The sequence below is a fragment of the Carassius carassius genome, chromosome 19 (genome assembly GCF_963082965.1).
Source record: "Carassius carassius chromosome 19, fCarCar2.1, whole genome shotgun sequence".
Lineage (NCBI taxonomy): Eukaryota > Metazoa > Chordata > Actinopteri > Cypriniformes > Cyprinidae > Carassius > Carassius carassius.
In genome coordinates, this window is record NC_081773.1 from 10,595,747 (window position 1) to 10,620,340 (window position 24,594).

General features: G+C 39.9%; 1 protein-coding gene across 2 annotated transcripts in view; it reads left to right on the top strand.

The window, feature by feature from the left end:
* Window positions 1-24,594, top strand: part of myo10l3 (myosin X, like 3) — a 72,824-nt gene that overhangs the window by 21,403 nt on the left and 26,827 nt on the right. For both annotated transcript variants that reach the window (XM_059499797.1, XM_059499798.1), the window contains exons 3-17: window positions 8,269-8,427; window positions 9,488-9,675; window positions 10,749-10,883; window positions 10,977-11,115; window positions 11,232-11,316; window positions 11,445-11,551; window positions 11,888-12,017; window positions 12,986-13,104; window positions 14,761-14,907; window positions 15,004-15,104; window positions 17,216-17,282; window positions 18,435-18,527; window positions 18,860-18,928; window positions 21,127-21,209; window positions 23,696-23,804. In XM_059499797.1, the coding sequence (XP_059355780.1) occupies window positions 8,269-8,427; window positions 9,488-9,675; window positions 10,749-10,883; window positions 10,977-11,115; window positions 11,232-11,316; window positions 11,445-11,551; window positions 11,888-12,017; window positions 12,986-13,104; window positions 14,761-14,907; window positions 15,004-15,104; window positions 17,216-17,282; window positions 18,435-18,527; window positions 18,860-18,928; window positions 21,127-21,209; window positions 23,696-23,804 (1,731 nt within the window). The remainder of the gene's footprint in view (window positions 1-8,268; window positions 8,428-9,487; window positions 9,676-10,748; window positions 10,884-10,976; window positions 11,116-11,231; window positions 11,317-11,444; window positions 11,552-11,887; window positions 12,018-12,985; window positions 13,105-14,760; window positions 14,908-15,003; window positions 15,105-17,215; window positions 17,283-18,434; window positions 18,528-18,859; window positions 18,929-21,126; window positions 21,210-23,695; window positions 23,805-24,594) is intronic.

Here is a 24,594-nt window from a genome sequence, read left to right on the forward strand (position 1 = left end):
ACAGGTGGGTAGGTGGTTTGAGTGCGTTGGTAGCGATGGCGGTGATGGTAGATCGGTGATCGGCGGTGATAATCCGTGAACGACTGTGAATATCCAATGAAGACTGAAGCAGGACACAGAGCAAAGACAGGAACACAGGAGCACGAACAGACATCGACACGAGGACCTCAAACAACGATCTGACAAACAGGAGACGAAAGACAGGGCGTTAAATAGGCGGTTGGAATGAGATGCACCTGCCGCTGATCAGGCGATCAGTGGCAACACCCACATGAACCAATCAACATGACATAACATGACTACAGCTGGAGACGGTGCATTCACGAACCGTGACAGTACCCCTCCTCCTAAGGACGCCTCCTGGCGTCCCCAGAATCTCTTACCTGTCGATTGTAATCATCGATAAGGGAGTGATCCAGGATGTCCCTAGCAGGTACCCAACTTCTCTCCTCCGGACCGTAACCCTCCCAGTCCACCAAGTACTGAAATCCGCGTCCCCTCCTTCTAGAGTCCAGAATACGATTTACCAAATAGGTGGTCTCCCCATCTACGAGACGCGGCGGGGGAGGGACCGGGGTAGGCGGATTAATGGGAGAATGAAATACGGGCTTGATTTTGGACACATGAAAGGCGGGATGAATTCTCCTGTACGTAGGAGGGAGTTTAAGGCGGACTGCCACCGGACTAATGATCTTGGTGACAGTAAACGGGCCAATAAATTTGGGAGCCAATTTATTAGATACGGACCGGAGAGGAATATTCTTGGTTGAAAGCCACACCTTTTGACCCACGACGTATACGGGAGGCCTAGACCGGTGGCGATCGGCCTTGGCCTTGGTGCGCGCCCCCACTTGGAGTAGAGTCTCACGGGCTCTGGTCCAAGTGCGGTGGCACCTCTGGACGAAGGCGTGAGCGGAGGGGACCGCAACTTCGGATTCCATACTAGGAAAAATAGGTGGCTGGTAACCTACACTACACTCAAAAGGAGATAGGCCCATAGCTGATACTGGTAAGGTATTGTGGGCGTACTCCACCATAGACAATTGTTGGCTCCAGGAGGAAGGATTCTTGGAGACCAAACATCGCAACACCCTTTCCAAATCTTGGTTGGCTCTCTCGGTTTGACCATTGCTCTGAGGGGTGAAACCCTGAGGACAGACTTACAGTCGCTCCCAGTAGTCTACAGAATTCTTGCCAAAATTTAGCCACAAATTGGGGTCCCCTGTCGGAAACCACATCAATCGGGAGGCCATGTAAACGAAAGATGTGGTCTACGACAGTCAACGCTGTCTCCTTGGCTGAAGGTAATTTGGGCAAGGGAATAAAGTGGGCCGCCTTCGAGAACCGGTCCACCACGGTTAAAACTACCGTGTTGCCCTGGGAGGGCGGGAGGGCGGTAATGAAATCTAGAGCGATGTGGGACCAGGGTCTCGAAGGAACCGGCAGCGGTTGGAGTAACCCATCAGGGGGCCGATTGGAAGTCTTACCAGTGGCACAAACCGAGCAAGCCAAAACAAAACTGTGAATGTCGCGAGCCATAAGTGGCCACCAGAATCGTTGCTTGACTAAAAATCTAGTACGGTTAACCCCTGGATGGCAAGCTACATTCGAGCAATGTCCCCACTGGATAACGTTGGACCTTAATCCCTCCGGCACAAATAAACGGTTCGGTGGACACCCGGGCGGAGGCGTTACCCCTTCTAAGGCCGTTCTGACCTTCGATTCGATCTCCCATGTGAGAGTGGAGACCACTAATGTCTCAGGAAAAATACACTCGGGAGTGGACGGGCGTTCGGAATGGTCAAAAATACGCGACAAAGAATCGGGTTTGATATTCTTGGAACCCGGGCGGTACGAGATAGTAAAGTCAAAACGTCCGAAAAAAAGTGCCCACCGAGCCTGCCTGGAGTTCAACCTCTTGGCGGTGCTAATGTACTCTAAATTCTTGTGGTCAGTCCATACTATAAAAGGAACCCCCGATCCCTCTAACCAGTGTCGCCATTCCTCCAATGCCATCTTAACTGCCAACAATTCTCGGTTACCAATATCGTAATTTCGTTCTGCCGGAGATAAACGATATGAAAAATACGCGCAAGGGTGGACCTTGTCGTCCAAGGGAGAACGTTGAGATAACACCGTTCCTACCCCCACCTCTGATGCGTCGACCTCCACCACGAACTGACGTGTAGGGTCAGGGGTAATCAGAATAGGGGCTGAAATGAAACGGCTCTTCAGTTTGGTGAACACAGCCTGAGCTGTGTCCGACCACCTGAACGCAGTCTTGGCGGAGGTCAAGAAGGTCAGAGGTGCGGCTAGTTGGCTGAAGTTGCGAATAAAACGCCGGTAGAAGTTAGCGAACCCCAGAAACCTCTGTAGGGCCTTACGGGAATCTGGGCTTGGCCATTCTACCACAGCCTTAACCTTCTCGGGATCCATGCGTATTCCCTCAGTCGACACGATATACCCCAAAAATGGAATTGACTGTGCATGAAATTCGCATTTCTCCGCCTTGACAAAAAGCCCATTCTCTAGCAACCTCTGAAGCACTCGTTGGACGTGCTGCACATGTTCCTGGAGAGAAGAGGAAAAAATCAATATGTCGTCCAGGTAGACATAAATGAACTGATCGATCATATCTCGCAGCACGTCGTTGACGAGTGCCTGGAAGACCGCTGGGGAGTTGGAGAGCCCAAAGGGCATAACCAAGTATTCAAAGTGCCCTCTGGGGGTGTTAAAAGCGGTCTTCCATTCATCCCCCTCCCTGATCCGAACCAAATGATACGCATTGCGTAAGTCCAGTTTTGTGAAAATTGACGCTCCCTGCAACCTCTCGAAGGCCGAAGACATCAACGGCAAAGGATAAGTATTCTTTACCGTGATGTTGTTCAGTCCCCGGTAATCAATACAAGGTCGCAGAGATCCGTCCTTCTTTCCCACAAAAAAGAACCCCGCCCCCGCAGGAGAAGAGGAAGGGCGGATGAATTTGGAAGCTAGAGAATCAGAAATATATTTCTCCATAGCCTCCCTCTCTGGCAGAGAGAGTGAATAGAGTTTGCCTTTAGGCGGAGACTTACCTGATAGTAAATCTATGGCACAGTCGTAAGGACGATGCGGAGGAAGAGAAGCAGCCCGAGACTTACTGAACACTTCCTTCAGATGGAGGTACTCAGCGGGCACGTTAGACAAATCCACCGCCTCCTCCTGCAACACAGACACAGACACAGACGGACAGGCAGACACTAGACAAGACTCATGACACCTTTTACACCAAGACAAAACGGAGTTAGAGAGCCAGTCAATGCTAGGGTTGTGGAGGAGGAGCCAAGGGTGTCCGAGGACAATGGGTGCCAGGGGAGAGTCAAGGATGTGAAAAGAGATGGTTTCGGAGTGATTGCCAGAGGTGATGAGTGTAATGTCTTCAGTGATGTATGATATGGTGGGAAGTTGCTGACCAGTGAGGGCGTGAACCGTGATGTGGTGCGGAAGAGGTCTGAGGGAGATGTGGAGCTTGTGGGCTAATGTGCTGTCCATGAAGTTACCTTCTGCCCCGGAATCCAGTAGTGCCTGACAGTGATGTGTCTGTGCTGACCACCGCAGCCATACCGGGAGGAGCGTAGAAGATGATGGTGATGATGATGATGATGATGAGGTCTTCTCGGCGGAGATCCCACCCGATAGTAGCCTCATACGTACTACCGGGCCTGGCCTTTTACCGGACAGGCGTGGGCTTGATGTCCGGCTCCCCCGCAGTAAAGGCAAAGGCCCAGGGACCTCCGCCTCTCCTTCTCCTCCCGGGAAAGCCGAGCTCGCCCTACCTGCATGGGCTCGTGATCGTAGACGGGGCTGGCCACGTCCCCGCCGCTGAACCGCACGTCTGCCGGTCCCCTGGATGGGGTGTTGAGTAGCCCCCTCCTCTCCATCCGTGCCAGACGTGCGTCGACCCAAAGGGCCAGCTCAATGAGTCCATCGAACGACGGGGGAAGGTCCAGGGCGTAGATCTCCCTCTGGACGCGGTCAGCCAGCCCATGCAGGAACATGTCCCACTGCGCCTCCTCGTTCCAATGGCACTCCGCCGCCAGGGTCCGGAACTCGATGGAGTAGTCCGAGACGGATCTCTCGTGCTGGTGTAACTCCGCCAGCCTCCTGGCCGCCTCCCGTCCTGCGGCGGCCCGATCAAAGACCCGTCTCATCTCGGCAGAGAGCGCCTGGAACGAGGCGCAGCATGGGTCCTGGTTCTCCCACACCGCTGTTCCCCACAATGCCGCCCTCCCAGAGAGCAGGGTCAGGACGAAGGCCACCTTGGCCCTCTCACTGGCGAACGTTCTAGACTGGAGGGCAAAATGCATATCACAACGGTTAAGGAAAGCTCTACAATAGTCGGGTTCACCTGAGTACGCCTCCGGAATCGGGAGGCGTGGTTCCGGCTGGGAGGGGGCCTCCGATGGTGCTGGTGGAACAGGCGGTGTGAGTGGCGCAGTGGGAGCTCGTAATAGCTGGAACTGTTGGGTGAGCTCGGACACCTGCGTCACTAAAGCCTGAACCGCGCGACCAGTGTCGTTAAGAGTCCGCTCCTGGGAGTCCATCCTCCGAACACTGGCGCTGAGGAAAGCTTCGAGGGAGGAGGGTTGATTACTCGCTGCCTCCATGTGGGTCAGATCGTTCTGTGACGCTAACAATGGAGGACAGGAGGCAGATGCAAGTAAAGGTAGTTTATTGACAGGAATATGATGGATGAATGCTGGTGAGTGACGCAGGAACCACGATGGCAGCACAGACAGGTGGGTAGGTGGTTTGAGTGCGTTGGTAGCGATGGCGGTGATGGTAGATCGGTGATCGGCGGTGATAATCCGTGAACGACTGTGAATATCCAATGAAGACTGAAGCAGGACACAGAGCAAAGACAGGAACACAGGAGCATGAACAGACATCTACACGAGGACCTCAAACAACGATCTGACAAACAGGAGACGAAAGACAGGGCGTTAAATAGGCGGTTGGAATGAGATGCACCTGCCGCTGATCAGGCGATCAGTGGCAACACCCACATGAACCAATCAACATGACATAACATGACTACAGCTGGAGACAGTGCATTCACGAACCGTGACACATTTAATCATTTAGCAGACGCTTTTATCCAAAGCGACTTACAAATGGGAACAATACAAGCAGTCAGGTCAACAAGAGAACAACAACAGTATACAAGTGCCATGACAAGTCTCAGTTAGTCTAGTATAGAACGCATAGCCAGGTGTTTTTTTTTTCTTTTTTAATAAAGGAAAAGACAAGAAAAGAAGGAAAAGTGCTAGTATTAGTTGGTTAAGTGCTGGCGAAAAAGATGAGTCTTTAGATGTTTCTTGAAAATGAGTAAAGACTCAGCTGTACGAATTGAGATTGGGAGGTCATTCCACCAGCTGGGCACAGTCCAGGAAAAGGTCCATGAGAGTGATTTTGAACTTCTTTGGGATGGCACCACAAGGCGTCGTTCACTTGCAGAGCGCAAACTTCTGGAGGGCACATAAGATTTAACCAATGAGTTTAGGTAAGTTGGTGCCATGCCAGTGGTCGTCTTGTAGGCAAGCATCAGTGCCTTGAATTTGATGCGAGCGGCTACTGGTAGCTAGTGTATTTTTGTTATTTGTTTTAGTTTATTTTGTAGTTAATTTTCCTTTATTTATTTTGATGTAAATGGTTTCATTTAGTTTTCCCGTTTTTTTTTTTTTTTTTTGGTAAAAATGTTTTATTTAGGTGGACTATGTTTTTAGGAGACCCTATTTTTAGGAGAACCATTTTTATGGATGGTCCATCACCCATGCTCTTGAGTCAACCACAAGGCCATTTTACTGCTCACCCACCCGTAATGACAGCCTCTCTCTCTCTCTCTCTCTCTCTCTCTCTCACCTCCTCCTGTGAATGTTTGGTCGAGACACATTTATTGTCATGTTACCGAGTGTTGTTCCAACGTCCAGGCTGTTTGTTTGGCCTTAGCGGTGGGAGCAAGCATCTCATGAACAGGAATTTGGGGAATTCGTCTCTAGCGGGAATGTTTTTTTGCTTAAACATCCTTGACCTCTGTGCTGGATGCTTGCTAGTGGATCACATGGCTTGAATCTAGTATTTTGTGTGTGAACTTTGACCCGGAGTGCGTCTGGTGGCCTGCTGTGTTGAGAAATTACCTGTAGACAGCAGATTCCAGGTCTGGTTTTAAAGTCGAGGCGTCACACAGTGATAACATAAACTTTGAGACACATTCACACATCTATGAGCTGCTTTGCTTTTGCAACAATTACTTCATTATACTTAAATGAAGCATTATAATAGTGCTTTCTAGAGTGAATTAGTGAAGAAACTTGTTCACAGATTCACACCCGCAACTCTTATATGGTAAACAGAGCTTCAGGTGTTACGACACATTGATTTTGCCTGTTGTATCTCCATACAGATCACATTAGCTCAGATGGGGCCGGGTGTTCTGTCAAAGTGCTGTTTCCTTCCTGTCTTGTCTGATTAATTAAGCTCATCTTTCTGGAGACGGACCTGACGAGCCACAATGATAAGATCGTTATTGTATGACATCATTCAATTTTAGTGCCACTCTTTGCTAATGGATTTATCATCCATCTCAGTTACAAGAAAAACACATCCAACACATTTTACACAAATTTAAGGAATATAGATATTTAAAAAATATATTTTCAATATTTAAAAATAATTTTCTTTTTATTTTTAGATTTCCAGTTTGTAATTTAATTTTGTTTTAGTACTTTATGTTTTTTATGTTTATCTGTATTTCTAATGAACTTTTCTATTATTTTATTATATTATATATTTCTATTTTTTAGCTATTTATTTAGCTAATAGTTTTAGTAATTTTAGGACTTAAATTTATTTAATTTCATTTAGTTGCTGAGGTAATTTTTATTTTATTTTTTAAAGGTAAACGTTTTTGATTTAATGGTATAATATTTATATTTTATTTAATTTCTGATTTATTTCATTTAACAAAAAAAAAAGATTTTAAATCGTTTTTTTTTTTTGTTAACAATAACAACACTGAGCAGAAACGGTGCAGAACAAGTGCCATGGTTAAATAAAATTTTTTCCCCTAAGTTTAAATGTGACCTCGGACCACAAAACCAGTCATAAGGGCCTTAACATTTTTTTTTCACAAACTGAGATTTATACATCACATGAAAGCTGAATAAATAAGCTTTCTTATATTTGGCCGAGATACAACTATTTGAAAATCTGGAATCTGAGGGTGTTGCCAATGTATATTACTAATCTAAAAATTTTTTGATATATTTACGATAGGGAAATTTACTAAATATCTTAATATCCTAATGATTTTTGGCATAAAAATCGATCATTTTGACCCATACAATGTTTTTTTGGCTATTGCTACAAATATACCCCAGCGACTTAAGACTGGTTTTGTGCTCCAGGGTCTCAAAAATTTACTTTAAACACGAACAACAATTTAGCAAGCTCCAATTATTACACTTTTCCCCCCTAAATATCTGACTTTTGCTGTCCGGAAGACAGGTATCATTATGGCTTTGTCTGTACTGTAGCCTAATCCAACATTCACTGGTATCTGCTCATAAATTTAGATTCTGATATAATATGAGCAATTATTTAAACATCTACTTGAAGGTTTATCTAGCCCAAATACTTGCATATATAACCTTAAGGCAAACCTAAGTGTGTGGGTTGCTTATAAATCAGTGTAAAATGACAGATACACTAGATAATGTCTGTATGATTCAGCAAAAAAAAAAAATGAAATCCTCAATGTCAGTTAGGTAGATAAAAGAGAACCATTTCAAATGTGATGTGTAAAGGAGATGTCAGCCTTGTAATCTCACATAATGTTTCGTGTCCAAGGAAGACAGTGAAAGTGAGAGGAGTGCTGTGAGGATGTCATGGGGGGTATGGTTTCAGGAATGTGAAAACTTGGCTGAAAGATGGAGCAGGTCCGGACGCATTAGTAAAACAAGCTACAGGCTCACACATACACTGCGGTAAATGAGACCTGCCTGAGCGCACTGTTGATTCATAGCAGCATAAATCACAGCTTATTTCTTCACACTTCGGATTCCTATTGTGTCATTTGGGAATTAATATTTAGTTATGTCAATCATGTGTTCACTGAACTGTACGCTTTCTGGTTAATCTGAAAACACTTAAAAGTAATGTTCACAGTTGTTCCTCTGTTGACAGTGTGTGTTGATAGTCACAGTGAATGTGTGATTTTATGTGTTGAAGGTGATAACTCTGGATCAGGGTGAGGTGAACAGGCTCAAGGTTTTCCCCATGCATCCCACCAGCATCAGTGGAGTGGAGGACATGTCCAATCTGGCCGAGTTACACGAGGCCGCCATCATGCACAACCTCTTCCTGCGATACCAGAAGGACCTCATTTATGTAAGCTTCTTTTAAAAAAATAGACTTCTCTTGTTTGTATGTATAGCTGGTTATAAACACTGTAACTTAATCCACACCCTAACCCTAAGAAAAAAAATTCTGCATTTTTACAATTCAAAACGAAAAAAAAAACTAAACTTTAATTACAATAATTTATATATATATATATAATTTTTTTTTATAACTTTTTTTTATTACAAATGAGTACTGTCCCCAAAAAGAGGGTTTATCAAAATTAGGTCACTTCTGGGTACAAATGTGTCTCTAAAATTTGGTTAAGTAGGTCCACAGACAAACACACACTAATTCTCTTCATTACATTCAAATGGGAATTTGGACTTTGCAGTGTTTTCACGTAAACAATGGAACAGTCTGTGCTTTGAGAAGTCTTGTGCCTCAAAAGAACTTTGTTCCATGAACCTTAATGGTGTTTAATCTGTGCAGAATTTCCTGTGTATCAATAACTGTAAGCATAAATTAAGCAATTATTGATGGCTATCCATTTAGTTTTTTCCTTCACAAAAAAAAAAACTGCTAGTGGTATTTTTGTTCTTAAAAAATTGTTTAGAAATAAAATTCATTACGTGGTCTTCTAATCTGTATTTCTTCTGATGATAATTGTATCTGCCTGAAACTAATTAGAATTCATACTTTATGGAAATCATTTTTGATAATGTTTTATTATTATTCATATGCATTAATAATTCTTATTATCATTTTACTATTTCCTGAATTGTCAAAACAATTTTGAACACATATTGGAATTATCATGGCATATTATATATATATATATATATATATATTTACATAAGCCCAAAATATTTAACAATTGATCATGCAGTCGGTGGATTTGTACAACTTTGGAAATAACAGGCATTTGAATTCTGTAGAAATCTTTCGTGTGGTGAATCCATTTGATGCTAAATATGTCTACGAGAAAACATTTTTGAACCATTAATAAAATAAAACAAAATAAATCCTGAACTTTCCATGTTAAACTTCAGTGTAAGATCAAGCTTGTATGTTTTTCTCATTGTCATTCATTCACTCTACCTTGCAGACCAACATTGGCTCCATCCTGGCGGCTGTGAACCCTTATAAGCAGATATCAGGTCTGTATGACACCGAGGCAGTGGATGTATACAGCAGACATCACCTGGGTGAACTACCTCCACACATCTTTGCTGTGGCCAATGAGTGTTACCGCTGTCTGTGGAAGAGACATGACAGTCAGTGTGTGCTCATCAGGTAATGTTTTAAGGCTCATTTTAAGTTGCTTAATTTGAAGACATTATTATCAGATTGGAATGGAATTAATTTGTAATTTTAGTAGACAGCTAATAAGATCATCTACATATAAAGCTCACTAGACTGCTGCTGATGATTTGTGCACTTCAAATGCACAGAAGATGACTGAGGTGCATGGGTGTTTTGGTCATTTGCTATTCCATAGGACTGCAATCCAATCAGAGTGTGACTGCTGAATCTAGAAATGGATTATGTTTGATTTATACTGCAAGGTTTATTGCATAACTCATCTTGGCATGGAGGTCAGAGTTCACTTTTATTTGCTTAGTGGCAGCTTGGAATCAGAAGACGTGAATCAGAAGAATGAATGTGGGTTGGTCCAATTGCCTAATAGTGCTGTGTGAAGTGTTCTTCACATTGTATTTGGCCATATTAATCAAAAGCTTAAATCGTAGAGAGTTAATAGTATTGTGAGGGATTGCATAGTTGTAATTGAACTGCACATAGAACAAGTATATATAAATATATAATTTCACAGGAATTGGAGAGGAATATTTGACCCACCATCCACTGTGCACTTCCTCAGTAACGAACAAAGTTTGGCTAAAATAAATAGTGAAAGAATTCACCGTCATTCACCATTCAGGAGCAGATATTACTAAATACAAGGCTGTAATGAGTGATGTAGTGATTAGAATGATTTCTGAAGGATCGTGTGAAACTGAAGACTGGAGCAATGATGCTGAAAAATCTTCATTACCATCACAGAAATAAATTCAAATACAACAGCTGTTATTATTTAAATGACTGTTTTTTCTGTATTTTTTAACAAATAAACGTAGCCTTGGTGAGCATAAGAAACTTTTCTCGAAAACAAATAACCACAGACAAAATGTGTTCATACTTCATGCAAATGTATTTTCAGTGTTTTATGTTCATGCTTCATGCATTTGTATTCTCAGTGTTTTATGTTCATGCTTCATGCATTTGTATTCTCAGTGTTTTATGTTCATGCTTCATGCATCTGTATTCTCAGTGTTTTATGTTCATGCTTCATGCATCTGTATTCTCAGTGGAGAGAGTGGTGCTGGGAAGACAGAGAGCACCAAACTGCTGCTGAAGTTCCTGTCCGTCATGAGTCAGAACTCCACAGGCTCTCCGCTCTCAGAGAGGACCACCAGAGTAGAGCAGGCCATCGTACAGAGCAGGTCATACATGCTCTATCACACTTGCTCTGTTCTTACAGATGTTGTCGTATCTCTTTCCATTTTAACACCCATTTTTTTTCTATTTCACTCCAGTCCAATAATGGAAGCATTTGGAAATGCAAAAACCGTTTACAACAACAACTCCAGTCGTTTTGGCAAGTTCATTCAGCTTCACTTTTCTCAGAGTGGAAATATCCAGGGTGGCTGTATTATTGATTATTTACTTGAAAAGGTATCTTCTATGTATATATATATATATATATATATTTTAAAAAGAACTGTTTATAGCCATGCATTTAAGCAGTTATATTAAATGCATTGTGTTTTAAAAGTGTCATTACATTCCAGAATCGAGTTGTGCGGCAGAATCCGGGAGAGAGGAACTTCCATATTTTCTATGCATTGTTGTCAGGTGCTAAGTATGAGCACAGAGGTGAGATTTTAGCATTATTTCATTATGTTTTGGAGGCACAGGCATTGCACACTTCACCTTTACACAAGCTGAACCTTTGTTTTTTTCTCTTTGGCCATTGAAGATTAACACTGTGTTCTTTCTATCAGAAATGTACATGCTGGCTGATTCCCCCGAGGCGTATCATTACCTCAACCAGTCCGGCTGTGTGAAAGACAGAAGCCTGGATGACAAGCACCTCTATGATAGTGTGATGGTGAGTCAATACTGTATGTCTGGCAGCATTCTCGACTCTTAAACAGTTGCTTTTCTCATAAAAAAAACAAGGAACAACATGAAAGAGTAAATGACAAAAATGTCAAATTTGGTCTCTTTAATGCCATGAAATTGGGCTTTAATAAATTTCCACTAGAGGGCACCACATTATCTCTTATCTGTAACTTGTTTGAAAGGACTTAGGTTGAAATAATTTTTGAAATAATTTTTTTTTTAAATTGATATCTGTTGGTCAAGTAAGAATTACCTTTGTGATCATAGTTAGCATAATGTGTCCAGATCCCTTTTCTGATACATATTCTTCTGTTTACTACAGGAAGCATTGAAGGTGATGGAATTCACTGAGGAAGAGATCCATGATGTCTTCAAGCTTCTCTCTGGGGTCTTACAGATCGGCAACATCGAGTTCATGACTGCAGGGGGTGCTCAGATCACCACTAAAGGAGGTTTGAGGCATATCTGCATTTGTCAGAAGCATTGCTTCTGTGGAAGGATATCGTAGTGCATAGCATAGGGGAAGGATCTATTAAATACTGCCTGTAGACCTGACACACAATATCAGCTTATATTTTATCTGTCAGGAGCTAAGAGTAAAGACCTTCACTGAGTGGAGCGTGTGGAGGCATGCTACAACATGTCAGAATTCATTTTGATAACCGCACTTCATATGGGTGAAAACTCACTAATCCGTCTTAAAGCTAGAGCAGTTCCAAAAGACTGTTGATTCATTAAAAAATAAAAAATAAAATAAAATCAATTCTGTCATTAATTACTCAAATCTACTGGTTGCATATTTACATGCAGTCACAATGAATGGAGACCAAAGGTTATTATTGCAATTTAAATTAGGCGTTTAATTACTATTTCAATATATTTTATTCTTGTGATTGGAAAACTGAATTCTACTCCAGTTTTCAGTGTTTCACGATCCTTCAGAAATAATTCTAAAACTGTAGTGGATTTGGCCCTCAATGAATTTTGTGTTTTTTTTATATTATTATCGTTGATGTTTAAAATGTTTAGTATTTTTGTGGAAAACATGAAGCATTTCATTTAGGATGAATAGTTTTTTTGATAGAAATCTCTTGTAATTTTATAAATGTCTTTACTGTTACTTTTGATCAGTTTAATGGGTCATTGCTTAACAAAGGTTTTATTTTTTCCTGACCACAAATTTTTGAATCATAGTCGGTTTGATTTCAGTTCTTTATCTTATGAATGCAATGCATACTGAAATGTGTAATTGTGTCATGTTGACTGTTTAATATGTGATACATAAACAAAAAGTTTGCATATCATATGATGGAATATTTACGTGAAACTATAATACCCACTGAAGATCATCATTAACTGTGTATGCACAAACACTTTACACATTGTGAAGGCTTATACGTGGTGTGTATTTGAATGACAGTGGCCAGCGTCGTCAGTGATCTGCTGGGACTCGACTCCTTTCAGCTGTCTGAGGTTCTGACTCAGCGGTCCATGATCCTGAGAGGAGAAGAGATCTGCTCACCTCTCACTGTAGAACAGGTAAGGAACCAGCACATCCGTCCTTTTTTGTGATGTTGTATAGTATATATAGGCACGTCTGTCTAGAAATAAGATATAGCTATGCATTTGCCTATTTAAATCTGGTTTATTTACATTTTGGCAAAGGCTTGCTTTTTTTTTGGTTTGTTTGCTTTAACCTTCATGTTGTATCATGTCCTGGCATGTCTGTGCTGTGCCCTCAGTGTGTCCAGACACATGTTTCCCTGCATCCCCAGGCTCACCCCAGATTTACTGACAGACTGTCATTAAAAACATGCTCACACCCATACGCCTGTGTAGAAAGCGTCTTTGCGTGACTTGGTACCATTTCCTGTTTTTTTTGTCCCCTCGGATTCCTGCTATAATAACTCGGTGATAAAGATCTCATGAGAAGCAACACAATAGAGGCCGAATGTGGAGACAGCGGTTAGCAGCCGCCTAATGGGGGCAGTCTATTACACAAATATGCACGCTAAACACAAGAAACAGTCGATGTAGCACCAGTGCTTGAGAATTCCTCTTTTCCGCAAAGGAACCAAAATCAAAAGGCTTGATTTTTTAAATTTAAAACCGGTTTATGGGATGACTGATGAGGGGAAAGTGTATGCATGTGAAGAATAAAGAGACCCCAACCCACGTAGCATGTAGAACGGACGCTGGCCTTTGTGACCGACTCGGTAGAAACACACAAGCAATCTTTTCATGAACAAAGACAATGGCCACTAACTCCAGCCTGTGTCAGCAGTCATAAAGCAGTGCCACGTCTTAATGGGGGCCTTTATTCCTCCTCCTCCTTTCCCCATAATGCATTAACACAGTGGTCAGGACCTCAACAGCTGCCATTGGCCGTATCCTGCACAAACAGCCATTCTTTCAGGTCTTACTGATGGAGCCAGCACACTGTTCAGAATCAGGCAGAAGTGTCTCTGACTGATGAATTATAGTGTTGCTCATACAATAGACGGGAGTTTGGCGTTCTTAGGAATAGCAGAGTCTAATTTGTGGGTATTAACTTTCTCTCCATCTGTAATCCAGTAATAGCAGCTCAGGGTTATTGCTGGGTTTATGAGCTAAACTGAAACTCCAGAAGCAAAGAGCTTCCACATTTTTCATCACTTTTGCGAAATGAATTGGTAGGCCGGTTTTAGTGCATTGACTGTGTAAAGTAATTTCTCGCAGTCTGTATGTGTAGTATTGCACCAGTGTAGTTTATCAGATTTAATGTGAACAAGTTCTTTTTTTATTTCTTAATTCTGAGCATAACTAAAGACAGAGCATAATTAAAATCATACTACTTTGTTGGGAATGGCTGGTTTAAATGTGACTTAAGTGTCCAAATACTTATTGGGGTCACTTTATTGTATCCAATCTCAGCTATAAATCAGGAAAGACATCCATTGTTTTCAAACTTCATACTTAAGGCACGTTTAAAGACGTGCACAATTAACGATAATAACAACCCTGCAGATTCAGCTCATAATGTGAAATTAACTGGGGGGGGTTCACGATGTTGAAATTCAAACAGACATATTGGTGTTTTGTAATAATCTCTAGAGGCATCGCTTGTTGACATTGTGGTTTTAAATTGCGCTGTTGGAGGCTAACTAAAGGAAAATATCTCTAGATTAATATTTTTCTCTGCCCTGCTTTCCAAAGGCAATTGATTCCCGGGACTCTGTGGCCATGGCATTGTATTCCCAGTGTTTTTCTTGGATCATCGCCAGAATTAACCAGAAAATCAAAGGAAAGGACAACTTCAAGTCCATTGGCATTTTGGATATCTTTGGCTTTGAAAACTTCGAGGTGAGAGTTTGTTGAGTGCAAAGAGGTGAAATGTTCCAGCCAGACTGTCTGTCGATGGCATGTTGTCATGTTTTTATGACTTTTTCCCCCCTCTAGGTGAACCGGTTCGAGCAGTTCAACATTAACTATGCCAACGAGAAGCTCCAGGAGTATTTCAACAAGCACATCTTCTCCCTGGAGCAGCTTGAATATAACAGGTGAGTCCTGTCAGTGACCCTGGTGAGCACTAAAGCCCTGCTCCTGGAAGAGTTCTGTCAACAAAAAGAGCTTTATTTCTCTGATTTTGACCTAAATAATGAGTGCTAAATAATGAGTCTTTAATACTCCATATTGCCATATTAGGTTTATGTGTGATCATAAGATCTAAACAGTTACTTAAAATTAGACTGGTCTAATGGCATAGTAAAAGGTTTATCACATGCACACTTTGATGCTTTTAACTGTCTCAAAAACTATTTTTCGCATACTATAGGCCTATAGTTTGGAAGTTGGGCACAGTGTGTTTCCTGTCATAGCTATGCAAAGATTTGATCTAAAAACAGTATCATTACTATTAAACTATATCTTATGGTTTTAAATCTGGACTTGTCCTCAAAACAATCTCAATGTTAAAAGAGGTGCTAAAGTGTTTTTTTTTTGTGGTTGCACATTAAAATAAAATGATTGTAATCTTAATTCAAGTGAAGAAGGATTTTGATGTCTTCCAGTAATCAATGTTAGGTGCTACCGTAAGGATAACCCTGCCTGATTTAAGTGTTTGAAAATGCTTAACGTTTGAAAACTTTGGTAAGAATTTAGAAAAGTACCAAAAAGTAATCAGTTACATTACTTTGATAGAATAATTGAAATAGTTACACTACTTATTACATTTTAAATAGGGTAACTATGTAATGTAATCAGTGATATTTCCAAAGTAACCTTCCCAACACTGGTTATAGTTAATAACCATGGGCGGACTTAGTGAGTCCTAAGCAAATTCCAGGTATGGGGCCCCAAAACAATAACTGCTCTTTTACACCTAACCCTTTTTTTGCCCTCACTCTATTTTATAGTTTATTTATCCCTAATTAGTCAACCTGAGGTTCTAAAGCCATATTATGCTACCTTTTTTATCAGATCACAAATAAAGACATTATAAAAATGTTTTTACTAAATTAAAAACTTTTTCAATCTTTTTACCAACATAAAATTATCCCATGCAACTCACTGGATTGCATTAGTGCATTTATACAAGTGTGTGGCAGTTTGCACTGGCGTGCCTAGGAAAATCATTCAAGAGAGTCATTTTGAAACATTTTGATTCCTCTCTGAGGTTAATATATCTGGTTTTAGACAGTATTATAGAGCCTAGAATGCACGCAAAGAGCACCCCCTCATATAATCAAAAGCTGTCACTCACTTCAGTTCATTGTGATCTCATTGTGATCCATTAATAAGCCCTCTACACTTCACAGTGAATCTCTTATTTACATCGTATCTACTGTACACTTCGTCATAATGAGAGGATTCCCAAGCTTGCAGAACTCAGCACTTCAGCAACTTCATTGCATTCAAGAAATCAACAGATATGTTTGTGATAAATTGATAAAGTGATGGCTAAACTGCTGTGCTGCACATATGCTTTGCCCCATCAGATGGGGCCCCTTGATTCCCTGAGGCCCTAAGCGGCCATTTACCTCGCTTAAATGTTAAGTCCACTCCTGAGAATAACAACACATTTTGAATACTGAGGACTGTTGCTGACCCACAGTAATGCAAGGATAAGTGTATACGACTGGACTGCACAACTGCAACATGTTGTCCGAGCATTTGTGTGCGTGCGCCTCCCTGCGTACGTTATGTCCTCACTCCTCACTGTTACATCATCATCAGGAGATGAAATTGCTGCGTGAAACCCAAAGCGTACCATACAGGCTCGTCTGTAGACACATAGCTTCACACTATCAGGTGTCGCAGAGAGCTCAGGACACAACGGGGTGAAATAGCATAGAAGGGTGGAGGTGCGACCTGATCATGATATCCTGTGATCTCTTTTAGGGTAAAGTGATGGAGAGATAGCAGATGAACTGAGGGCGGGTTTCTCAGCCTGTTCTTGCTGTAGTGGCTATGGAGGCACTCTGCCAGATGTGTGAATGGGTCTCCTCTTTCCCACACAGTTGTGTTCTTGTGTTGAAATGTGATGGCTGAGGGGGGTCAGCAGAGCCCGGTCACAGCTCATTTCATCACATGAACCCTGAGGATAATACCACCTTTGTGTACTTGTAGTGTTGTGATGTTGCTCAAGAGGTTCTCTTGTGTCTCTGCGCAGGGAGGGGATACACTGGGAAGCCATCGACTGGATGGACAACGCAGAGTGTTTGGATCTGATCGAAAAGGTGACCTTTTGACCTTTAATCAGCTCTCACTGTGACCACGCAGTGCTCATTAGAAACCATTCCACTTTTGATAACTATTAGCACATGAGCAATTTTAGAATTTCAAACTATCATTTCCAGTAGTCATTCCTTTTTCAGGAAGATTTGTAGGCTTTGTCAATCATAAAAAAAAAACTATAAATAATTAGGGTTCATGTCTAGTTTAGCCATGATGCTCATACAGGTGATGATGCTGTCTCTTCTCTGCATCATTTACACTACTTACTACTTTAAATTTTTTTTATATTCATTTACATAGTGTTTTAATGCAAATGAATGTTTTTTTATTGCAAAATATTTTTGTTTCAAATAAATTCTTTTGAATTTTCTGTTCATAGAATAATCCTAAAAAGAAATCACAGTTTCGACCAAAATATCAAACAGCACAACTGCTTCCAACATTGATAATAATAAGAAATGATTTCTTAAATAAGAAATTAGAATGATTTCTGAAAGATTATATGACAGTGAATATTTAAATTATAATATAAAATATTAAAATATGAGCATTTTAAATTGTAATAATTTCCCCCCTTGTTTTTTGTTTGTGTTTTTGCTCCAATTATTGCAATTATTTTATGCTTGGTGAGCATAAAAATAAATAAATAAAAAAATCTTGCTTACCCAATCATTTGAACAATGGTGTTAATCTCTAAGAGGTCAGGACAGTGTTTCATTATAATTAGCATAAATCTCCAAAACGTTCTAAAACAGTGAATTTGCATGAACAAAAAAAGGAGAGAAACAGATTCTGAATGTTCAACACTGAAATCTTTAGAGATTGCAAATTATTGCATATTATGTTTCAGAAAGAATTGCATGTTCCAGCTGCAATCGAAAAGATGTATGACCCATATGCTCTCAGGGCTTCCATATCAAGTGGCTAAAAAGGGCAATATGTAAAAAAAAAATCCATCAGCAACTTGAAGTTGACTTGAAGCTACATGACATTACAAGTAAATATTAGTGTAATTTGAGGGACAGTATTTGACACTAGAATGATGGCCCACCACTAAAGTGATTATAATTAACATCTCTCACAAACTAGACCCCTGTGGTTAATGTGGAGAGCCAAAGAGAGCGTGTGCTTAGATCAGTGTGCTCTTTCCTCAGAAACTGGGCATGTTGGCTCTTATCAATGAAGAGAGCAGATTCCCTAAAGGCACGGACTACACCCTGCTGGAGAAACTCCACAGCCGGCATGCCGTAAGTCCTTCTTTTGAAAACACTCACAGACATACAGTATGCGTTTCTTTCCCCCATCTCATTTCAGATCACAGAGAGTTAATTCTTCTTTAAACTCACTGATAAAGGCCAGCGCTGAGCCAATAGGCAACACCCAGTCACACCCCCACAGCCTCTCACATGCACATGCACAATACAGTAACGTGAGCAGGCTTTCCTCAGGGCGCAGGAACAATGAGTGTGTCCTCAGAGAACACACATACAGTATGCCCTGACTGAAGTACCTCTGTGTGTGCTCACTGCAAATATAATCAGTATGAAATATAATGTGCTATGTGTTTCTATCTCTGCAGACAAACCCTTACTATGTGAAACCAAGAGTGGCAGATCACCAGTTTGGTATTAAACATTATGCAGGAGAGGTAATTACATCAACAAGCAGTGTTATTTTAGCACTTTTATATTATTCAATCAGCTTTTCTTTTTTCTTTTCAGTTTTAATGTTAATTTTATTTAAACTTTATTTTAAAAAATATATATTTAGCTTATTTTTATTTCACTTTTAATTTTAGTAAGTTAGTGGTGTTTGATTTTAGTGCTTCAGCTAATGTCCAGCAATATTTTTTTATTTTATTTCTATTTTATTTTTTTAAAGTTAACATTTGCATTTACAATTTTTTTTTACTATTAATTAATTTACTATTAAAAATTTTACTATTAGTAAACTGTCAACAAGTGTTTGACAAATGTGAGAGAAACAAAAATTTTTTTAAGATGCAGCTTAGAATTTATAGTGTGTCTCGCCAGGTATGAAGAAGAAAATTGCAGTGTATAGCAAAAGTATTTTACAGTATTGGTTTTGTGGTGCATTATTTGTGAGGTTGGAAAGATTTTATAAGGTCTGCCAAAATTTATAGAACAGTTTAAATGCATTTAATTGACATCTGAGTTGGCAGACTCCAACACACACACACACACACACACACACACACACACACACACACACATATATAGACTTATGTATGCACATGTGGAAGTGTGACACTATTCTGTGTTTTACAGTAACACTGCAGTAGATAGGCTAAAATAGTATAACCTATTAATACAAAATATGGTACACAAAATTGCTGAATATAAATTAACACTACTTTTACGCAATATTTACTGACTATAAAGATGTTTAAAAAATGTCATATGAGCAAGATTGCTGTTGTTCTGAGTATTCGATCCAGCTGTAGCCACAAGGCCTCGGGTAATGCTAATAAATCAAGTACTCAAACTAAATGTAAAACATAAAATGTGCATTATTCATAGACAAGTTTGTCAGTTCATTTTGGAAACAACAGCAGGTGGCATGACCATTTCTGCTGAGACCTATAATCTCAAATATTGGCTGATATCCCTGCATATCACTATTGCACAGGTGTGACACTGGACTTCCCCAGTCTTCTCCTTCTCTCATCATCTACAGTACCAGTTTCAGACTTTAAAGGGATAGTTCACCCAAAAATGAAAATTCTGTCATTTACTCACCCTCATGCCGTTCCAAACCTGTATGAGTTGCTGTCTTATGTTGAACGTAAAAGAAGATATTTTGAAGATTGCTGGTAATCAAACAGCTGGTGGTTCCCATTGAGGGTGAGTAGATGATGACAGAATTTTCATATTTGGGTGAACTATACTTTTAAGAGAGGAATTAGTCTTTTCAGGAGAGTGAGAGAAAACAGTCAGAACAGTATGCTGAAAAAAGCACAGAGAGAGATGGAAAGTGAAGAGCTGGTTTGCCCTTTCACCATGGGCACCACACGAATCCTCCACAGTTTAATGTGCAGGAAACCACACGCCTAACATGCACTCCCACGAGAAGCATTTGGCATGCTGTCCAGCTCCTTCTCTAGTTGCCTTTTCTTTTTTCCTGACAGTTTTAATTCACGCTTGTACTTGCATTTCACTCTTTACTTTCTCTCTCTTCTCCAAAAAAGTCATTTTAATCAGTCATGCTTTCCAGTAAAACATCTAAAATTGCATAGGGTATTAAGACTTGTATCTCATGGAGTTTTGCTCTCAATCTCCTTTTAAGGATTTTTATATATTGTTTATGTATAAAAATCTAATTTTGCCTGATGTCTTCACCACAGTCTTGTGTGCAAACTGTCTAATGTTATGCATGTTTCACACAATATGTATCCAGTCTTTCAAATGCTTTCAGGTGGAGAATATCTTTAGCATCTGCTCTCTAGGCCAACACAAATGAAAGATTAGACTATAAGCTTTGGATGAATTCTCTGTTTAAATGAGAGATTGTAATTATCAAGATGGCGTTATAAATACCACCAGCATGTGTTGTGGATGCTGCATACTTTACAGCTCAGGAGTTTATTTCATTGTGTTAAGATCAGTGGAGGAATCTGTTGCCACGGAGGTCATGACTGAGTAATACTCAACAGGTGACTGCATTAAAATGCGGCAGCTCGATCAACCTCTCTCTTCAGCTGAAATGTTAGGACAGACACATGAAATAATCTATAATTAAAAATATATTTTCCATCCATAAAATAAATGTATGCATGATCATTAGGTCATTGAACATGTATTTAGTAACTGTATTTGTGTGTGTCAGGTACTGTATGATGTGCGTGGCATTCTAGAGAAGAACAGAGACACATTCAGAGATGATATTCTCAATATGCTGAAGGACAGCAGGTAACAAATCATTCACTTTGTTTCTGTTATTCTAAGCAGTGCTGTGGATCCTATCATCCTTAGCTTGTCATGAGATCAATAATGTATATATGAACTGTAAATGGTGCTTCTCATACTACAAAAACTATTGCTAAGAAATATTTTGAGCATTGTGACATGGGTTGTGATACTATACTGCATCTAAAATCATTCATTAATGAAGCTTTTATGAATAAATTTGAATTAAGAGACTACATGGAATTTTATCCATAATATTACTTCATTCTAGCTTCAAACATTCTTTTTTATCAACACTTGAATGTAGACAGGTTTCATAAAAAAAAAATCATTTTGAGCAAAAAGTTGTATTTTATTAAATACTACGTCTGGATCATGTTCAGTGTAATGATAAAAGCTAAGATGCAGCACCCCCAAAGCTTGTGCTGTCTTTTGCCACTCATGGATTAACATTTCACTCTCGAGTATTAGGCAGTTTTCATTTATATGCTTTTTATTGTTTTTTTTATTTATTTTTCACATGCATGTGCATTTAAACAAGATTACTAGTTTCTGCATCTTCCTCATTTGTGTTTTTGATTGGCACATTCTAGACTTATTCAGGAGATATAGATAATACAGTAGTGGCCAAAAATATCTGCCCCTTGGTAAATATGAACGAAGAAGGCTATGAAAATTAATCTGCATTGTTAATCCTTTTGATCTTTTATTTAAAACATTCATTAAAATGTATCCTTTCATTGGATAATAAGAATTTAAAATGGGGGGAAATATCATTATGAAATAATGTTTTTCTCAAATACTCTTTGGACACAATTATTGGCACCCCTAGAAATTCTTATGAGTAAAATATCTCTGTATATTCCCATTCATATTCACAATTTTGAGCACTCCAGCATGATTATAAACATGAAATTATCCAGCCATGTCTTCCTGTTTCACAGAAATATAAAGAGGAGGGAAAACAAAGCCCAAATTCCCTTAATCATCCATCAAAATGAGAAAAACCAAAGAACCTATTTCTGATGTGCAGCAAAAGATAACTGAGCTTCACAAATTAGTGAAGTGGCTTTAAGAAAAGAGCTAGAGCGGTGAAAATTCTCATTTCCACCATCAGGACAATAATTAAGATTTTCCAATCAACAGAAAATGTTATGAAACTGCCTGGAAGAGGACGTGTGTCTATATCATCCTAATGTGTGGTGAGAAGGAGAGTTTGAGTGGCCTCTCCAAGGACCACAGCAGGAGAATTGCAGAAAATAGTTGAGTCTCGGGTTCAGAAATCTTAAAAAAAAAAGTCAAACAGCACCTACATCACCAAATGTTGTTTGGGAGGGCTTCAAGAAAAATTATCCTAGCTCATCCCAAAACAAACTCCAGCATATTCAGTTATCAGACATGACTGGAACTTTAAAGGGAATGGCTTCTATGGTGAGATGAAAGTAAAAAATGAGCTTTTTAGCAGCAAACACTTAAGATGGGTTTGGTGAACACAGAGATAAAAAGTACCCCGTGTGTAAAATGAAATATACTGCTGTATTTTTTATGTTGTGGGCCTATATTTCTGCTGGAGGTCCTGGAAATCTTGTTTAGACACATGGCATCTTTGATTCTATCAAATACCATCAGATAAAAAATCAGTAAGTGACTGACTCTGTTAGAAATCTTATAATGGGCCATGTTTGGATCTTCCAACCATACAGTAATCCAAACACAATCCTCAAAAACAACACAGAAATGGGTCACTGAGCACAAAACCAAGCTTCTGCTATATAGTCCTCTGACCTGAACCCTACAGAAAAAAGAGGAGTGAACTGAAGAGGAGAGGCACCAACATGGAGCTGGGAATCTAAAGGGTCTGGAGTGATTCTGGATGAAGGAAAGGTCTCTGCTCTCTTGTGAGGTGTTTTATAACCTCATCAGGCATTAAAGGAGAACATTTAGAACTGTTAAACTGGCAAATGGAGGTTTCAAAAAGTATTAAATAAAAGGGTGCCAATAATTGTGGCCAACGTGTATTAGAGAAAAACCTTTATTTCATAATGATATTTCCCCCCATTTTAAATTCTTATTATCCAAATGAAAGGTTAGATTTTTGTGAATTTCTTAAATAAAAGATCAAAAGGATTAACAATGCAGATTAATTGTCAAAGCCTTCTTTGATCATGTTTACCAAGGGTGTCGATATTTTTGGCCATGACTGTATGTACCCAAGCATGTGGAAAACACAGAAACAGAAAATTCTGTATTTGGTGGGGAAAGAGTTAAAAATAAATTTGACACACTGAAGGACCATTTAAAATCATGTAATGAAGGCAAAAAGCTGTTTAAAAAGTTGCTGGGTCTAAGATATACACTTTCCTAAATACATTCATCTAAATTCGAACTTAAAAATCCAGCTACCCTAAAGCAGTTGTTGCTGATCTCCATTTCTTCTGATATGAATGATGTTTGTAAGAGATGTTGTCTCTGTTGTGTGTGTCTCTCAGGCTTGACTTCATCTATGACCTGTATGAGCGTGTTGGTAGCAGGAATGGAGACGAGACTCTGAAGATGGGCACTGCCCGCCGCAAACCCACCGTCAGCTCTCAGTTCAGGGTGAGACAATCGATGATATACTATAAATGTGCCATCTGATGTTTTTATACAACCGTATAAAGAATCATAACAAGAAGGCTGTGAGACGTGTTCTGCCCTAAAACCTAGCCTAGCATTTTAAGGCATTATAGACATAATAAAATATCTAGTTTTCATTAAGTTAAAAGGCGTGATTCACATAAACAGTTACTCCCAGAATACACCGCTCATTGAAAAAATAGATCCATGATGATGGATGAAGAAAAACATATTTCAGTTAATACTGTGAGAAATCTGCAAAACAGTTCAGTGTAATTAAAAATAGATTATTTGATTCAGCATTTATGTGTTATGTACTTCTATCTGAGTATTGTGTTATTAGCTTAGCAACTTGCTAACATCAAACTCTAGAAAGTGCACTCTATTGAAATCAGTTGTTAAATCACATGTGTGAAGTCCTTTTTGTGTGGCACGAGGAATTGCAGCCTATGTTGAACGTTTCAAGTCAGTTACTTATTGGGTTAAGGATGCTCCCTTAAAAGACAGCTGCCTTAGTAGGCAGAAGTAAGTAAGGCAGCTCAGTAAGTTTTGAAACAGAGCTAAAATATGTGATTTTTTTGTTTATTTTCCTGCACATGTGTGACTGTGTGTACCTTGCATGAATGTGTGTGTGTGTGTTTTGTCCTCTTGTCTATGTCCCTGTATATCTACCCGTTTGCGGGGTTACGGGGCTTTGCATGTCATAACTGCCTTGCAGGGGATTTGACAGCTGCCCTTGTAGTGTGGCTCTTAAAGCCAGGGGATTACCCAC